This window comes from Pseudorca crassidens, chromosome 14, assembly GCF_039906515.1.
Source record: "Pseudorca crassidens isolate mPseCra1 chromosome 14, mPseCra1.hap1, whole genome shotgun sequence".
NCBI classification, from domain to species: Eukaryota; Metazoa; Chordata; class Mammalia; order Artiodactyla; family Delphinidae; genus Pseudorca; species Pseudorca crassidens.
Genome location: NC_090309.1, coordinates 45,378,352 through 45,398,282, shown reverse-complemented (window position 1 = coordinate 45,398,282; position 19,931 = coordinate 45,378,352). Strand labels below are relative to the sequence as shown.

Genomic DNA, 19,931 nt, shown 5'->3' with positions numbered 1-19,931 from the left:
AATAGAGCTGCAGTGAACATAGTGGTACATGACTCTTTTTGAATTATGGTTTTCTCAGGGTATGTGCCCAGTAGTGGGATTGCTGGGTCGTATGGTAGCTCTATTTTTAGTTTTTTAAGGAACCTCCATACTGTTCTCCATAGTGGCTGTATCAGTTTACATTCCCATACATTTTAAAAATCCACCCTCAAGTTGTTAAGTTGCCTTCTCAGAATGTCAAAGTCTCTAGAGAGTGGTTCTTCAGAGAAGAACCTTGTACGTAAAATTTTACAGACAGAGAAACTATATGTAAAATGTTGTGAACGTGGGGAAAGGGTACATAGCTTTCATCAGATTCTCAGGAATTTCTCACCTAAAAGCAGTTAACAACCAGCACTCTGGAGACATATTCTAGATTCTCTTTTCTTTCATGACCCAATGGAAGAGGAAGGTTGTGGTAGTGAGTCCTGATGGGTGTTACAAAAATGCATAGTTTGGCGTGATGACCCAGAAAGACAGCTCATCTAACCTGCTGTGCCAGGTCTCCAGGAGACTCCGTCCATAGGCCCTCAGGGAACCACCAAACACCCTGCTCCTGGGGGAGCAGCTAGCTTCCTGGAACCTTCTAGTAACTGTGAATTCCCATTATTGTTCTGTGGAGCAGTGATCTTGTTTCCTATTCTGAGAATCTTGAATCATCTTTGTTAAACAGCTTCCGTGACTTAGACCCTTTTCCTCTTTCTCTTTCTCCTGTGTGGCACTTTCTTTTGCCCTGCTACCTAACTCTGATCACTTTAGAATATTTTTAACTTCGTATTTTTCTTTTGGGTTTCTTCTGTCCTGTCTAGACGTAGGAGTATGGAGAGGCATTTCTCAAGCTCTTTCACTTTCTCCTCTTCTCAAGAGACCAGCTTACATTTGTAGTTGATAAAATGGGTCAGTTCCCGCTTCCAGGAGGAAGACCAGCAGGACACGTGGCTGTAGCCACTCTGACCGTCCTCTTTGTTTCCATGCCTTCTGGATCTCACATGGTCACACAGTTGTTTCCCTTGGAAATCCTTACTTTGCTCTGCCTATTCTCTAGCAAGTAGTGGCTCTGGAGGGCTTCCTAGAAATGCTGCCTGCCTGCTTGCTCCCCTAATCTTTCTAGACTTAGTACTCTGCCGAGGGGTGGGCACTTCCACTCTGCTGTCAGCTAGGGGTCAGCCAGATACACAGAGATCTTGACCAAGAGTATTTCAAAGTCACACACTCTCCTGCCTCTGTCTCCTGCCACGCCTCTGGGCTGGTTTCAGGTTTCCCAGCATGCCCGTCCAAAACCGTCTGGAAGCCTCTTGTCAATGATTGAATAAAGTTTTCATCTGAGACACCAGTGGCCCTCGCGTGACCTCAGAAAGTGCATGCAGCTTCCCACGTTGCATAAGGTATTCCCCGGGAGTCACTGAGAGGCTAGAAAAACTCTGCCTCTCTCAGTGGCTCCTGCTGGAGCTGTTTTTGCCAGGCTGTGGCTCGTGTGTCAAAAATGGAAGCTGGTCTCTGGTGCCAGCATGGGCTTCTCACTGCTCGTCACGTCTGCACCGGGGTGAGCAGCTGAAGGATGAGCAACCCTCATCCTTCCCCACTGGGGTGGTGTGACCTGGGTGCCACTCTGAAGAGCTTTCAGTAGTGACTGATAAACTGGGTTCCGTTTACTTGGTTACGTTTGTTTAAAAAGGAGCTTACTTTGTTTTTTTGGTGTTTTTTAAGGTGCCATGTCAACTCGTTTATTAATTGGATTTTTCAGTTCATGTCTTTATTTTGAGGGGGGTTGATGTTGTTTGTTTTTTCCTTTTTTTTTGAGCTTACTTTGTTTTAACATCAATTACTTGAGTGTTTCCAGTGTTAGGAATTGTTTCCAGTGTCTGTGGCAGAAACTGTTGAGTTCGTTTTAAACCTTAACTTGCTGCCCCAGGATCATAAGAAGGCCCTTGCTCTTCTGTCACAGCCTGGGCTGTGGTACAAAACTCACTGTGGGGGATGACCAGGGAGACATTTCTGATCTCTAATTTCAACCAGACTTGCCATCAGGAGTTTGCACTAGAGACCTATGGAGAATGCACATTTGATACTTGAGAGGAGCAGAAACAAGCTTTTTATACTTTCTTAGGCTCCTTCCAGAAATAGGTTCTGTAGCTTGCATTTTATTCATTCCCTCACAGACTATCTGTTGAGGACCTACGAGGCAGAAAATGCTCTAGGGAAGAAAGAGAGCTAATCCCTGCCCTCGCGGAGCTTACACTCTAGAAAAATATAGGGAAATTACTACTTACATGAATCGTTTCCTTTGTATCCAGTGGAAACTACTCTAGAGAGTAACAGGGATGAAATAGTGCAGAAACAGGAATAATGAGACTCCCAGTGGGGTCATCGCCACTTTCCGGCTTTGCAGGGCCAGCACGCAAGATTCAAGAGGTACGTGGGGCACAGTGCCCACGTCACCAACGTGAGGTGGCTGCACAACGACTCTGTGCTGCTCACGGTGGGCGGTGCCGACACGGCCCTGATGATCTGGACGAGGGAGTTTGTGGGGACCCAGGAGAGCAAGCTGGCGGACAGTGAGGAGTCAGACACTGACGCGGAGGAGGATGGAGGTGAGCCCAGTGGCTGGCGCCGGCCACGCCTTCCTCCACACCTGCTCCCGCACCACCGCAAACCAACTCTGCTCCCTTCCCGTGTCTTTCTGTTCGAGGCTATGACAGTGACGTTGCTAGAGAAAAGGCCGTCGATTACACCACCAAGATCTGTGCTGTGAGCATCAGGGAGATGGAAGGCACCAAACCACACCAGCAGATGAAAGAAGTTTCAGTGGAAGAAAGGTATGGTGTTGCCAGGTTTGCTTGCATTTATTACACTTGACAAGAAACTCGTTGAAAGCAGAGTACATTTTCTTTGCACTCAAAAGTTGCTACTTAAGCTAGTCTTTATTTATGTATATGCACAGAGTCTTAACCTGCACACAGGCTTAAGCTGAGGGAAACTGCCCACAGCCTTTAATGTGAGGAGAGGGCGGGTTACACTTTGCAGAAGTTGTTTATGGAAAATGACTTGATTAGACATGAGATTTGGTTAGGCCAGGCTTCCCTTTGCCCAGAGAGGATGTCAGGGCAGCCCAAACCTGTCCTGAATGTGATGGCTGATGGGGGAGCATGCTGACTGGGGAGGTGGGGGGAAGGCAGGCTTCTAAGGCCTAGGAGGAATATCTGTGGATTGTGAGAAATAATCTTCCGTTCTGCCCAGAGTCTGTGCATTACACCGTATCACTTGGTGTGCCTTCTCTTATGTGTCTTCACCTGCCTAGATGTGTTCAGACGTGTCTGACCATTCCAGGCCTAACCAATTTGATTTTGTTGCTGTGGATCCTCTGTGGAAAAAGGGTTTCTGGTATTATTTTGGTGTGCTTTCTGATGTGCTACTGTAAGTATTGATGAAACACTTTAGCATTTCTAAAAAACAAACAAAAACTCATAATTACTACAATTACTTGATTTACCATATTCATACTAAGGAGGATAAATATTAAATAAAAACTCTAACATCCAAAGAGAATTTCATGGATCTCAAAGATGTTTAAGAATTCTCTGTGGGCTCTTTCCACTGACATGGGTTCAGTGTTCACATGTACCCTGGTCCCATGATGTATAATTAATGCGGTTCAAGTTGTTTTTTGCATTCAGCATGGCTTTCTGCCTAATAAGTATTTACTAAATCTAATCTATCACCTTTTACTATTAGGTGGAAATTTAAATACAAAGAAATAAAATGTCATTTCTCCTCCTGCTTCAGTTTAGTGCCAGATGTTAAAATAACATAAAATAAATGGTGGGTGTGCTACAGGCAAGAAGATTGAATTGATGCAAAAAAACAAAAAAACCCTAATTCTTCCCTAGCATCTTTGTTAAATGTTACTATGAGGGTTCAGAGTTCTCTTTTAATAAAAAAAAAAAAAAAAGATTTTTCTGCAGTAGTCTGTAAGTTATAGTTTATTTTGCTTGCGACATGGTTTTTTAGTGGCCACAAAGAGGAAATATTTTTAAAGGAACTAATTCTAAGAATAAAGAAAGAAAATTTTTTAAAAATCATATGCACCTAAGTACATGAATAAGCTTCCCACTTAAATAATCCACTCTAAAATAAACATTTGGCCTAAATTACACATTCTTTTGAAAAAAAAATACCCAACCTTTCCAGTTCCACATAACATTATGAAATGAGTTGACTTGGCTATTATTCCAAGGTTGTTTCTGGCTGCTTGCTACAACGCAGTGATTCATCATGCTGAGATTTAGACTGGCCACTAAGATATAGAAATCTAATCACATTCCTAAATCCAAACACTACAGCTAGTTTCTAACCTAAAATAAGGTTCACCTGAACCTCTCTTGGTCTTGGTGTCTCTTTGGGCAGGTCTGTAAAAATCTCATACCTGCCCAATTTAGGAAGAGGTAAGAAACGTGAAGATAGAGAGGACCCTAAGAATTTTCAGTCTTAAAATCCAGAATTTTGAAGCTCCCTCATTTTCTTCATCACACAAGGTCGTCATAGATTAGCATACACAGGATTGACTTTTTTTAATATGAAAGAAAAAATGCTTCATAGTGTTATGAGATACAGGGGTAGGCATTTCACCACTTTACTGGCATTTAAAAAAATAATTCACACCAGGGTGTGTGAGTAAAACATGCAGTGAAGAATACAGTTTTAAGATATAAATACAGGGTCCAAAGGAATAGTCAAGCCTTTTCTATACATAGCAATGTCTTCGATAACTTAAAGAAGCCTTGACAGCATCAGTTCCCAGACGGGACTGTAACCATAGAGCAGGATGCCAGCTGCACAGCATGCTGGGAGCTAAGCAGGACCACACCAGGAATGGGCGAGGGGAGAAGGAGTAGTAAGTGGTGTCTGAGTTAGCAGCCTCCATGGTCATGAGTCAGTTCCTAATCAGAACTGAAAACAAGCAGTCTCCTCCAATCCTTGTCAGTAATTTTAGGGAAGCTTGAACCTCAGAGATAGGACTGTAGGCAGCTTCCAACCTGCAAAAGAAAGGGGTGCCAGGCGAGGCAGACATTCAGAGAATTTGTGAGAAAGCAGGATGAGAGAGGGAACGTGGGGCAGGGCCAAGCCCTTGGGGTAGGGGGGACTCCAAACAATAAGTCAGGCAGACAGCTTCCCTGAGTCCTCCACCTGCGCAAAATGGGCTCCACAGATTCCAGCATGCCAGGCGTGAGAGAGAGGCAGATGCTCAGCATCTCAGACGTCAGGTGCAGGGGGCCAGGCATCAAACACCCAGGTTCTCCCTGGGAATATTCGGGACTGTCAACCTTGACACTGCTCCCTTTGACTACTTCAAGCCCTACTGACCAGGGACTGTCCTTGACCTTCCCTTCATTGTTCCCTTCTGTGTATACCTGCAGATACCTGGGTGCCTGTTCTATGTACCTGTACCGAGGCATGCACCAATAAGACTAACGGGAGACAAATACTTGAGGACCACAGGAGATATGAGCTTGGAACACCCACTCAGTGCAGGGACTTATTTTGCCTCCTACCAGTGTTTCAGGCAGTTCTACTTCTGGTTTAAATCCCTTTCCACCTTAGAACCTGTGAGATGAGTGTGGCATCTGTCGTATTGAGAACAGTGCCTTGAAGGCAGCTGCACATTATATATCAATCAGTTTTTAAGCAACTGAATCCCTACTTCCTAAAATTTATGATAGTCATAGATTGTTTCTAATTAGACTCATCTGATTTTTAAGTAGCTGGAAGGCTTTTGATTACGCTTTTTTGTATAATTCTAATACACTGTGAGTTCTTATTCTTCAGAAGCCATACGATCTTCAGTTTCAGTCTTTCAACAGGTGGGAAAGTTGAGAGAAATGTGTAATTGCTCTCAAAAGAATACTAGGCTACACCTACCAATATGCAGTCCCTTCCAGGTGCTTACCGAGCATGCTGGTCCCCCACTTCAGCTTTGCTTTAGCACGTCAGACTGTCTTGCTTCCTTGACCCAGCCACACCTGTCCAGCTAGCACCTAGCCTTGTGTGAACTCTTGGGTCATCCTGGCGCTCAGCAGCCATCTGTGGCATTTATGTGGCTGAGGAAGGTCAGGAAGTCTTTTCCATCATCAGGAATCCACGCTTCCAGAACCTCGTCTAGTGCTCAGAATGCACGCTCGTCTTTGGTGTTCCTGTCCCAAGCAGGGAATCGGGTCTCTATTGAGTGCGCATTAGTTTGTTCCCCATAACTACTAGATTGCCTAAATTATTGTAGACCTGAAATAGAAGAAAGTAGGCTCAAAAAGTCATAAGGTTATATGGATATTTTAAATGTAACTTTTTTTTGCTTTGTTTGAATAGGAGCTTTTTCCTGTCTTTGCACCATGTTATATATTGTATTTCTAAAGACTGCATTGGATACTCTTATCTTAAACTTCAGAAATCTTTCTTTTCTGGTTTCGATTCTTGGCTCAGGCTCCCCTAGAGTTGGCTTCAAAGAATATATAAATATAAGACAACTAATATCTTAGATAGAATTTCATAAAAGTGGTAGACAGTGAAAGGAATAACCTAAGTCTTTCACACTTGGCCTAAACTCTGTGTCAGTTGTGACCCCAGCAAGAAAGAAAGATACTCTGAAAAGGAAGTAATTTGGGGAGAGCTTAATGAAGGGACTGTTAGCAAAGGTGTGGGCAGGATTAAAAGAAACAATAGGGGGGCTTCCCTGGTGGCACAGTTGTTAAGAATCCGCCTGCCAATGCAGGGGACACGGGTTCGAGCCCTGGTCCAGGAAGATCCCACATGCCGCGGAGCAACTAAGCCCGTGCACCACAACTACTGAGCCCACGTGCCACAGCTCCTGAAGCCTGTGTGCCTAGAGCCCGTGCTCTGCAACAAGAGAAGCCACTGCAATGAGAAGCCCTTGCACTGCAACAAAGAGTAGCCCCCGCTCACCACATCTAGAGAAAGCCCACACGCAGCAACGAAGACCCAACACAGCCAAAAGATCAAATAATAAAATAAATTAAAAAAAAAAAGAAAAGAAACAATAGGGATGGGGTAGCACCTTGGGGATAGTAAGTCATTACCATCCCAGGGACAGAAGGGGCAAGTGCAGGAAGCTCTTGCCAGACGTGGGGAAGGTAGCTATGGGAGCAATCCACCTTACAGGAGCTGAGACCTGACCGGGAGGGTTGAAGGTAACTAACGTGAGTCCCAGCAAGGAGGTACTGAAGGAATAGATGCCTCAATTGCATTCTCCTCTCACTCACTAATCTTCTACTGGTGCCTCTCTTTAGCTGAATCCAGTCAGAACCTGAAGGGCAAGACAGTCCATTGAAAGGGTCCACAACAGCCCAGCCATGGAGGGCACAGAACAGGAGAGAAGGGTGGAGGGTAGATTTTGGAGGGGCACATGGAAAATATCGGCTCATTCTTAAATTTTTTTCCTAATGGAAACTGGTGTTATTATCACAGAGGAGAACTTCAGGCCATTTTAATATTGAACAGTAATTACTATCCTTTATAAATGCCTTTGAATATGTAAAGGTGTTTATCACCTAATATTATAACTGTATCTATACAATCAAAGATGCCAGTAAATACAGCCAAATCAATATCAAGAATTATTAGAGACACTTAAAACTTTACCTAATTTAAGTGGGACAGTCTTTTTTTTTTTTTAACATCTTTATTGGGGTATAATTGCTTTACAATGGTGTGTTAGTTTCTGCTTTATAACAAAGTGAATCAGTTATACATATACATATAAGTGGGACAGTCTTGATGAGCCATAGTTTTTACACCACTGTCTAGGAGTGCCTCAAGAATCAACTCATAAAAGATGAGAATTATAAAATCAATATTTTATAAAATCAGTATTTTGTAGTCACATTGCATTTTTATATTCCACAGTATCTTTTTTTGCATTATTTTATTTATTTTTTTAATAGATCTTTATTGGAGTGTAATTGCTTCACAATACTGTTTTAGTTTCTGTTGTACAACAAAGCGAAACAGCCATATGCACACGCATGTCCCCATATCTGCTCCCTCTTGAGCCTCCCTCCCATCCTCCCTATCCCACCCCTCTAGGTCATCGCGCAGAACACCAAGCCAATCTCCCTGCGCTATGCTGCTGCTTCCCACCAGCCAACTATTTTACACTCGGTAGTGTATGTATGTCGTTGCTACTCTCACTTTGCTCCAGCTTTCCCCTCCCACCCCAAGTCCTCAAGTCCATTCTCTATGTCTGCCTCTTTATTCCTGCCCTGAAACTAGATTCATCAGTACCATTTTTTTTTTGGTTCCATATATATGCGTTAATGTGCGGTATTTGTTTTTCTCTTTCTGACTTACTTCACTCTGTATGACAGACTAGGTCCATCCACCTCACTACAAATAACTCAATTTTGTTTCTTTTTCTGGCTGAGTAATATTCCATTGTATATATGTGCCACATCTTTATCCATTCATCTGTCAGTGGACATTTAGGTTGGTTCCATGTCCTTGCTATTGCAAATAGTGCTGCAATGAACATTGTGGTACATGTCTCTTTTTGAATTATGGTTTTCTCAGGGTATATGCCCAGTAGTGGGATTGCTGGGTCATATGGTAGTTCTATTTTTAGTTTTTTAAGGAACCCACATACTGTTTTCCATAGTGGTTGTATCAATTTACATTCCCACCAGCAGTGCAGAAGGGTTCCCTTTTCACCACACCCTTTCCAGCATTTATTGTTTCTAGCTTTTTTGATAATGGCCATTCTGACTGGTGTGAGGTGATACCTCATTGTAGTTTTGATTTGCATTTCTCTAATAATTAGTGATGTTGAGCATCTTTTCATGTGCCTCTTGGCCATCTGTATGTCTTCCTTGGTGAAATGTCTATTTAGGTCTTCCGCCCATTTTTTAACTGGATTTTTTGTTTTTTGATGTTGAGCTCCATGATCTGTTTGTATATTTTGGAGATTAATCCTTTGTCTGTTGTTTCATTTGCAAATATTTTCTCCCATTCTGAGGATTGTCTTTTCGTCTTGTTTATGGTTTCCTTTGCTGTGCAAAAGCTTTTAAGTTTAATTAAGTCCCATTTGTTTATTTTTGTTTTTATTTCCGTTACTCTAGGAGGTTCCACAGTATCTTTAAAAATAGTGTTTAAACATCTTTCGTCCATCTCCAGAGATTTGTATTTTCACATTAAGACAAAAAAACAGAAGTTAGAAATTTAAAACTATAGAAATGTTTGGTACCAATATCCGTTTTCTTGTATGGATCAAAATACCATGCAACCCCAGTTTTGCCTCCTGTGGTAACTGGGTGATGACCACAGAAATGAATCACAAAAGCATTTTCTTAATTTCTAGATAGGATCTAATAATAACTCCAAATGTGGGATATGGTCTTTTATTAAAATCCAAATATGCGGCTCCCCTGGTGGCACAGTGGTTAGGAATCCACCTGCTAATGCAGAGGACACAGGTTCGAGCCCTGGTCCAGGAAGATCCCACATGCCACAGAGCAACTAAGCCTGTGTGCCACAACTACTGAGCCTGCACTCTAGAGCCCGTGAGCCACAACTACTGAGCCTGTGTGTCACAATTACTGAAGCCTGTGTGCCTAGAGTCCGTGCTCCACAACAAGAGAAGCCATTTCAATGAGAAGCCCACGCACTGCAATGAAGAGTAGCCCTCGCTCACCACAACTAGATAAAGCCCATGCGACAACGAAGACCCAACACAGGCAAAAATAAAATAAATAAAAATTAAAAAATAATTTCAAAAAAACATTAATTAAAAAAAAATCCAAATATACTGACCAGCCATTAATCTTCCTAGTTGCACCTGGTGGGGCCATGTTCCCACCTCCTCCTCACCTAACTGCTTAGATTAACCATCTGCATGGGGAACAGTAATAATGGAGATTTTTATTTAATATATTCAGTTGGAACCTGTATTCAGACAGAACTCCAACTTTATGATAAAAGATACAAAATAAATACAAATTGAACTATTTTTATGGAAATTGGCATTAAAGTATTCACTAATTTTTATTTTTCTAAGTGGATGTAATAGTTAGCTTAGGGATTATTTTCTCAATGCACCTGAGTCAGCAGTCTGTATTTTTTCAGGGTCCTTTATGAACAAGTGCTGAGGCTTGCAGCTTCGGGCTCTCTGTCCAGGGATGAATAAAAGAATGTGGGACTTAACCCTTTCTGTTTCTACACCGTCTTTATAACATTGTCTTGCGTGTTATAGCATTTTCCACCTTTTATGAAAAGAATGAGAGGTTCAAACCCTCCACCCCTGTTTTCTCACCTTAGAAGCTGCATAACTGACAGTCACAAATCACAAATCAAAATACCAAGCTAGGGCTTCCCTGGTGGCGCAGTGGTTGAGAGTCCGCCTGCCGATGCAGGGGACACGGGTTTGTGCCCTGATCCGGGAAGATCCCACATGCCGTGGAGTGGCTGGGCCCGTGAGCCATGGCCGCTGAGCCTGCGCGTCCGGAGCCTGTGCTCAGCAACGGGTGAGGCCACAACAGTGAGAGGCCCGCGTACCGCAAAAAAAAAATAAATAAATAAACAAGCTAAAGCATATTTATTTCTTCCCTCAGAAAGGCTTTGGGCTTCCTGCTAGCCTCTACTGTTTATCTCAGACTGGCAAGGTCACCTCTCTCTTAAAAAAAAATTCTGAGTTAGAAAAGTTAGCTTTTAACATTTAAATTGTATTGTCTTAGCACCTGTTTGATGTAGTTTACTTGTAAATTATGGGTAACTCTAGTAATTGTGTGTGTGTGTGTATACCACAACTTCTTTGTCCATTTCATTCATTGATGGGCACTTACGTTGTTTCCATGTCTTGGCTATTGTAAATAATGCTACTGTGCATATAGGGGTACAGATATATTTTCGAGTTAGTGTTTTTCATTTCCTTTGGATATAGTCCAGAAGTGTAATTGCTGGATCATATGGTAGTTCTATTTTTAATTTTTTGAGGCTCCTCCATACTTTTTTCCATAGTGGCTGCACCAATTTACATTCCCACCAACAGTGCACAAGGGATCCCTTTTCTTCACATCCATGCCAGCATTTGTTATCTCTTGTCTTTTTGATGATGGGCATTCTAACAGGAATGAATTGATACCTCATTATGGTTTTAATTTGTATTTCCCTAATGACTAGTGATGTTGAGCATATTTTCATATACCTGTTGGCCTTTCATATATCTTCTTTGGAGAAATGTCTATTCAGGTCCTTTGCCCATTTTTTAATGGGGTTATTTGGTTTTTTGTTATTGAGTTGTATGAGTTTTTAAATATATTTTGGATATTAACCCCTTGTCAATATATGGTTTGCAAATATTTTTCCCATTCCATAGATTGTCTCTTCACTTTGTTGATGATTTCCTTTACTGTGCAGAAGCTTTTTAGTTTAATGTAGTCTGCTTGCTTATTTTTTATTTTGTTTCTTGCCCTTTAGGTGTTGTATCCAAAAAATCATTACCAAGATTTATATCAAAGAGCTTTGTTCTTATGTCTTCTTCTAAGAGTTTCATGGTTTCAGGTCTTACATTTAAATGTCTTTAATCCATTTGGAGTTAATTTTTGTGAGTGGTGTAAGTTATGGGTCTTGTTTCATTCTTTTACATGTGACTATCCAGTTATCCCAGAACCATTTATTGAAGACACTGTCTTTTCTCTGTTGAGTATTCTTGGCTCCCTTGTCAAATGTTAGTTTATTGTACATGCTTGGGTTTATATCTGGTCTCTTGATTCTGTTCCATTGGTCTATTTGTCTGCTTTTATATTGATACCATACTGTTTTGATGACTATAGCTTTATAGTATAGCTTGAAGTCAGGAAGTGTGATGCCTCCTGCTTTGTTCTTCTTTCTGAGGATTTCTTTGACTATTCAGGGTCTTTTGTCGTTCTGGATAAATTTTAAGAGTGTTTGTTCTACTTCTGTTAAAAAATGCCATTGGAATCTTTTTTTTAATATGTTTTTATTTATTTATTTATTTATTTATTTATTGTTGGCTGTGTTGAGGCTTCGTTGCTGCGTGTGGGCTTTCTCTAGTTGCAGTGAGCAGGAGCTTCTCTTCATTGTGGTGCATGGACTTCTCATTGCGGTGGCTTCTATTGTTGTGGAGCACAGGCTCTAGGCACACAGGCTTCAGTAGTTGTGGCACATGGGCTCAATAGTTGTGGCTCATGGGCTGTAGCGTGCAGGCTCAGTAGTCATGGCATAGGGGCTTAGTTACTCTGCAGCATTAGGGATCTTCCTGGACCAGGGCTCAAACCCGTGTCCCCTGCATTCACAGGCAGATTCTTAACCACTGTGCCACAAGGGAAGTCCCACCATTGGAATCTTGATAGAGATTGCATTTAATCTATAGATGGCTTTTGTAGTATTGACAATTTAACAATACTCTTCTAATGCATGAACATGAGATACCTTTCCATTTATTTGCCTCTTCCTCAATTTCTTTTATCAATGTCTTATAGTTTTCAGAGTAGAGATCTTTCACCTCCATAGTTAAATTTATTCCTGAGTATTTTGTTCTTGATGCTCTTGTAAATGTGGTTGATTTCTTTATTCCTTTTTCTGAAAGTTTGTTGTTAGTTTATAGAAACACTACTGATTTTTCTGTGTTAATTTGTATCATATAACTTTACTGAAATCATTGATTAGATTTAACAGGTTTATGGTTGTCTTTAGGATTTTCTGTATGTAAAATCATGTCATCTGAATATAGAGACAATTTTATTCTTCCTTTCCAATTCTGATACTTTTATTTCTTTTTCTTGCCTGATTACTCTAGCTAGGACTTCCAGTACTATGTTGAATAGTGTGGCACATTTGTCTTGTTCCTGATGTTAGAGGAAAAGCTTTTAACCTTTCACCATTAAGTATGATATTAGCTATGGGCCTGTCTTATATGGCCTTTATTTTGCTGAGATATGTTCCTTCTATTCCTAATTTGTTAATAGTTTTTATCATGAATGGATGTTGAATTTTGTAAAATGCTTTTTCCACGTCTGTTGAGATTATCATATATTTCTTTTCTTTCATTCTGTGAATATGATATATCACACTGATTGATTTGCATATGTTGAACCATCCTTGCATCCCCAGGATAAATCCCACTTGATCATGGTGAATGATTCTTTTAATGTGCTGCTGAATTCAGTTTGCTAGTATGTGATTGAGAACTTTTACATCTGTATCCATCAGAGATATTGGCCTATACTTTTCTAGTAATGTCCTTTTCTGTTTTTGGTATCAGGATAATGCTGGTCTCGTAAAATGAGTTTGGGAGTGTTCCCTCCTCTTCAGTTTTTTGGAAAAGTTTGAGAAGGATTGGTGTTAATTCCTCTTTAAATGTTTGGTAGAATTTACCAGTGAAGCCTTCTAATTCTGGGCTTTTCTTCAGTGGGATAGTACACATATTTTAAAGTAGAAATCGTCACATTTAAAAATTTTAATTTGAAATCAGTCTCCATCTTGGCCATTTTTTAAAGCAAAAGTTAGTTAATGACAGTTTTATATCAACTTTATTATTACTACCATTACCTCCCCAACATTTGAAACCTTTCACATCTTTCCATTTCCCTTGTTTTTTTGTTCTGGAATCTCTGACTTTTACAAAAAGAGTTGGCTCAGTGAGAGTCAAAGCAAAATTTAGCTGCCCTTGGTTTTTCTCTTATATCTAAAACCTCAATAGATATCCAGTGTTTACCTGGAAAGTGGCTGACTGCATTCTGGCAAGGGCTTCAGGCAATCAGATGTGGGATTGGTGGACTCCCCTGGTGGTCTGGTGGTTAAGACTCTGAGCTTCCACTGCACGGGTCGCTGTTTGATCCCTAAACCAGGGATCAGGGAAGTTCTGCATGCCGTGGGTGACAGCCAAAAAAAACAAGTGGGATGTGGGATTGGTGTCAGAAGTGGGATCAATGCCACTTCTTTTTTAATCCTACTCCTGTTGGTTGGAGGTCTGAGGATTGCCTTAAGAGTTGAACAATCACAGGCCTTTGTTGTTTACCAGATTAGGAGATTCTTCTTAACCCCTCTCCTCAAACTAGGATGTCAACTCTGTGAAAGCAAAATTTCTGATATACTACTTTATCTGCAAATTTGATAACAGTGCCAGCACTCCATAAATATTTGTTGAATGAATGAATAAACTCCTTAACAACAAGATTTAGGTTGATTTCCAGTTGATTTCCAACTGACACCCATGGATTAGATATCAAAGTCTAAGATCTTGTCAGCATCTTGTCTTTACATTCATAATGCAGTTTGGAAATTTCTCTCTCTAAGTAGTGGACACCCCTGGCCCCTTCCAGCCCTCAGGTTAAAGGATTCTGCCTTTAGGCAATTTCAAACACCAGCCTTAAGTGGAGAGACCCTTACTCCTAAGCTACATCTCTGTGGCATTGAGGGTCATTGTCTCCTTTGGCAGGCAGAATATGACAGTGAGTGTTTAGGAGGGAATCTAGGGGATCAGGCAACTTCTCTGCTCAGTCATATATTCCACAAGTTTCCTTTCATATGGTTGAATGAGCAGTGCCTGCAACAGTTCCCATGGACAGGGACTCATCCCCAGGCACCAGGGGCCCCTTGGAATATTCACCCATTTGGCTGTCAGCATCTCATTATCTTTCAGTAACCCCTACTTGTGGATTTGCAGGCAGATCAGGATCCTGAAGGGTGATCTTTGTCCTCCCCCTCCCTCTAGTGCCTCACTCTGGGGAGGGTGGTTTGAGCACCCCCAGACATGTATTGAAGGTGGGGGGGGAGGTTGTGTCCTGAGTGGAATCCTTCTCCTAATCCTCCATGGTGAGGGGATGGGAAAAGAATGTTTTCCACTCCACAGACTGCCTTCCCCCACAAGGCAACCTCACCCTTCATCCATTTCAGCTAGCCAGTGTGAGGAAACACTGAGGTGGCAGTGCCAGAACTATTCTTAGCAGGGGATTATAAAGAAGGAATCTGTGAATACTCTTACATTAATCTTTCAGTCCCTCTGGTACATATTTACTCTCAATCTAGGCCATATGTTCCTTAGGAAACCAAGAAGCTTTTACGAACAAAGATTAGAAGCAGATTCTGAGCCTTCTATAAATGGTGGCCCCCTCATCTCTGAATTGACAGGTCCTAGCACCAAATGACCTCAAAACAGAGTGGTCTAGCACTAGGGATTTCCAAACTTTTTCTTAAACCATGCTTATGGCTGAGTGGGGAAGGCTCTAAAGCTTATCTACTTCTATTATCTCATATCCTTTCCAAATCAATTTGTACAGATTTGTGAACTTAAACAAAAAGAAAATCCTATGAAGTAAACTGTACATCATGTTTAGGGGGGTTGGTTTGCTTTAGATTTGTGGTTTTTGTTTCAGCCCCAAATTAATAGCTGCCTTGAATCCTTAGTTCCTTAATACATGGGTCCATGGTATCAAGCTAGTTAAAGTTCCACTGAATTATAAACTTCGTCTATGCGACTCTCAGTTTATCAAGGGTCAGTCCTGTGCCTATCATGGTCACCACCATGTGCCTCACACAGTGCCTTGTACGTAGTGAACAGATATTTCTTCAGCGAGTAGATGAATGGACACATTTACTTAGCCTGCTTCTCTGCATATTTAAGTAAATTAATCTGTCCTCAAAATGGTCTGCAAATCTGTTTTTTGTCAGCAAACCACTTTTACCTTTGTTTTGTTAGCACCGATGGGTGGTCTTACTTTTGTGGTGAAAGGTGTGACCCATGTAGAACTGAATGATGCCCCATCTTGCCATGGAACTGCTCTTGGTTAAATGATTTTTTATCTTCATACCCTCCATCCATTAGGAATTAAATGTTTATTTGGTTTAAATCTATTACAATAACCCGAGGCAAAAAGAACTGAAAAGTTCTTTTTACAGACAAAGCTTCTTAGTCAGCAGATTTACAATGAAACAAAGAACATGGTCCCAAGTGGCAGAGTGTAAAAATATGGGAAAAGTTTAGATAGAGTTCCCTGAATTGAAACAAACCACCATCTATAGGTAATCCCAGTTTCTCTTTTTACCTTTCATGCTATGTTTGAAGACAGAAGTCTGCTGAGAGAACGTGCCCCCCATTTTTGAAAAATGCCTTATTTTAATCAGTGAATCCACATTTCAAGTTTGCCTGAGGTTTGATGAGCATGATGTAGCGGGACCATGCTCCCATCCATGGTGACATCAACGAATAAACAGCCCAGCTCTCCTGGCACTTTCCTCAGCTTCCCTGGCCTGACAGAAGCCCTTTGTCATCACTGATCAGTAGATGCTTTGTGAGCTTGTAGTGTAAGAGTTTCTAAGAATTGACAGTCATGCTAGCAGGTGCTGCTGAATTTACCATACTGAGATCTGTTAAAACCACTCCATCCCACGGTGGAGGGACCATAAAGAGCCTAAGATTTGGTACAGAGCCCTGCAGTTGCATATGTGTTGCATGAGAGCTAAGCTCAGGTCTCACTCTGGGAGGGTGATTGAGCACGTGGAGGGCAAACGGGGCAATGCTCTGCTACTCCAGAGCATTTCTCTCCAGGCTAAATTATTCTTCTTCCCTGAATCCCTTAATTCTGTGAGTTGTACGCTCAGAGCTGCCCTGAGCAGGTAGAAGGTGGCAAGTTTCTTGTTCTCTGACAAGGTGGAGGGAACTGAAGTTACAATATCTATTAAACCCCGATATGCTGAAATTAATCATTTCAAAGGCCTGTTGTTTGCCATGTAACTCTTCTGAAAGATGAATGGTTAGTGATTTAAGGGAATTTAATGCTACCTTCATAAATGATTTTCCCTTTGCACACCCCTTGATTTTCTGTGTTGTTTGAAGCAAAGTAATGACTTCTATGTAACTGATAATTTTAGGAACTTAGCCTGCCATTCATTAGAAAACAATTTGCTCATTTTTTTATCACAAAGAATGTTCCAGGGCATAAAAATGCAGAGGTGCTATGAAGTGCTAAAAAATGACTTTTTAATAGATTAACACACCTAGGAAATTATACTCCTACAGTGGAATCAGTTGACTCAAACCCACTTGCACATGGAGCTAAAGAACATATCACAAATGGGTAAGCGCTCTTCTACCAAGAGGGAGCTTCTCTCTCTCTCTCTCTCAGAAGACACTGGCGGCGTTGGGTCCTCTAATTTTAATCAAGTCTCTGAACATCTCTCAGACCTCCATTTGGAGGGAATGGGTGATACTAGGGTTGTTTACCCTCCTGCTTTTTACCATTGTGTGGTCCTGATGTGATAACTGAGAAGGTATTTGCAGAAGCAGTTGTTAGGGTGCACAATTTGTGCCCCTTGAAACGATGTCACTGGGTGTAAGGTGTGGAGGCTCGGGCTTTCTTGCAGGTGTGTGTGAAGCATATCGGCGTGCTCACTTCAAAGGAACTTCACTCCTTTGAAGTTCACATCATGCTCTGCCATCTTCTCCGCCTCCCACTTCCTGTCGTTTATCAACTTCCTGTCTCTGGCTAGTGGTCAACTGGCCGACCCCAGCTCCTGCTGTGCTGTGGCTTAAGTCATCACCCGTAGCTCCTGTCTCTATGACTTACCCTTCTCTCCTCTAGATTTCTCGTTCCCAGAACACCTGATCTTCATCCTCATCAAGACATCCAGTGTCTAGACACCTCCATTTTTTTCATCAGCTCCCTCCTGGCCTCACTTTTTGCCTCCTTAAATGCCACTCTTTCAGTCCTCTCCGCTCTCCATTCCTATAGTTCTCCTACAGCCCCACGCCTCCACTCTTCTGACTAGAAAATCACATTGGTACCGATTGCCCTTACCAGAGTCCTTTCTATTCGCCACCCCACAAAAACTATTCACCTCCTTCCTTCTCCTCTCAGAGGAAGTGAGACCCCCCTCCTCTTCAAGGCTGGTCCCTCCTTCAAGCTGGTGCTTGGACCCCAGCCTCCCATCCATCCGAGCTCCCTCATCATCTCTCCTCTTTCCTATGTCTCCTCTGCCACTTGCCCAAAACTGGGTCCATGTCCTCAGCCACGAAACACATTCCAGTCTTTCCCATCCCCGCCTAACTCTCTTCAGGAGGAAAACAAGACCTCTGGCTGAGCTTTTACACTTATACACATATTCCCACCCTCACGTTCCCTCCCTTTTCTCCTTCTCACCAAGACCTTACCAAGTCTCTCCTTCACTCTCCAGCCATTCCATCTGTCATGGTGACTCTCTAATTCCCAAATCCAATCCATTCTCCTCTTTGTCTTGTTTAAAGGACAAACTTGTTTCTTCTAGAGTAGCATTGTTCAACAGAAATATAATGCAAGCCATGTATATGATTTTTCTAGTAGCCACATTGCAAAAATTAAAAGAGACGGTGAAACTAATTTTAATAATGTATTTTATTTAACCCCAAATATAAAAATGTCATTTTCATGTGTAATCGATATAAAAATAATTCATATTTTATATTCTTTTTTGAATTATTTTTACTAGGTCTTCGAAACCTGGTGTGTGCTTTGCAGTTATAACACATCTTAATGTGGACAAGCCACAGTTCAAGTGCTCAAGAGCTGCATGTGGCCAGTGCTACCATATTGGACAGTGCGGTTTTAGATATTCTTCTGTCACTTACCTTTTGGAAACAATCTCTTCTGGCCCTCCTCCAACCTCTCCAACCATTCCTTCCCAGTGCCCCATCTCTGCTTCCTCTTCCAGCCCCTCACATGCTGTTGGTCCTTAGGATTTCACTTTTGGCCATTCTCTTTTTTCACCTTACACTCTCTCCCTGATTCATATGTTCTACCTACTGGCTGATGATTCCCAAAGTCATATGTCTGAGTCCCACCTCTCAGTTTAACCTCCAGCTGGTATAGCCAACCCACAGATGTCCAAAGTTTGACATGCCAAAATGGAACTCATCATCTTCCCTCAAAACTCTTCTCCTGTCTCAGTCAGCGGTGCCACCGTCCACCTAGAGGCCCAAGCAGAGAACTGGTGTTCCACTTGAATTGCTCTTCCTCCTTCATCCCCTAGAGCTAATCAATTATAAAGTCTTTGCGGTATACTTCACCAATATTTCCTTAAATATTCACTTGTCTCCTTCTCCACAACCACTGCTTTAGTCCAGAGATACATCATCCCTCTCTTGGATTATTACACTGGCCTCTTCAGTAGTCTTCGCCTTTACTTGTACTTCCTCTACGCCGTCCCTTATGCCCTCAATGTTTCACCCAAATAATTTGATGTTCACCTAAAATGGCCAAGTCTGGGACTATACCTCTATTTTGTTAAAAAGGGCTGTGTTATAGGCTTCAGTCAAGAGCATTTTCAAGATAGAAGGGTTCTCTTAGGGTAGTGCATAGTTCCCCTGCCTGACACCCTTCTTTCAACTCTACTTCTTCGCTGAGCAGCTCTATAGATGGTTCTAGAAAACATGGGAATACGTTGAACAGAATCCGGTTCCTTTTGTTTTGATAATAGAGAGCTCCCATGGCTTTGGAGACTTTTCTTAAACCTGGACTCTTCCTGGAGCAGTGGTTCTTAGTTGATCCCAATCCCCCTCTCTGTCTGTCTCTCTCTCTCTCCCTCCAGACATCTTTGAAAATATAATTAAAACATGCCTCCTTTCCCCAGAAAAAATGTACACGTACAAAACAATTTGGCATGAATGTCAGGGGTTTCACTGAGTCCCTGCAGCCCATCCATGGGGGTGATAGATCTTGTTGGAGGACAGTTTTAAAACAGTGCTCACATCACCCACTGGTTCCCACCTGGAACCAGGATCAAGGATAGCTGGGTTTCCCAAGACATTTTGAAAACTCTTAGAGCATTTTGATAGCACATTTTGGAATCTGAAGAAAGCTACGTTTCCTCCAAGGACACTTTGAACATGGTCTGACTAACTACACTAAAAACAATGCCAAACT

The 19,931-nt window shown here is 41.8% G+C and overlaps 1 protein-coding gene across 1 annotated transcript in view; it reads left to right on the top strand.

The window, feature by feature from the left end:
- EML6 (EMAP like 6) overlaps positions 1-19,931 on the top strand; it is a 320,117-nt gene that overhangs the window by 266,993 nt on the left and 33,193 nt on the right. The window contains exons 27-28 of the mRNA XM_067705051.1: positions 2,408-2,609; positions 2,708-2,849. Of these exons, the coding sequence (XP_067561152.1) occupies positions 2,408-2,609; positions 2,708-2,849 (344 nt within the window). The remainder of the gene's footprint in view (positions 1-2,407; positions 2,610-2,707; positions 2,850-19,931) is intronic.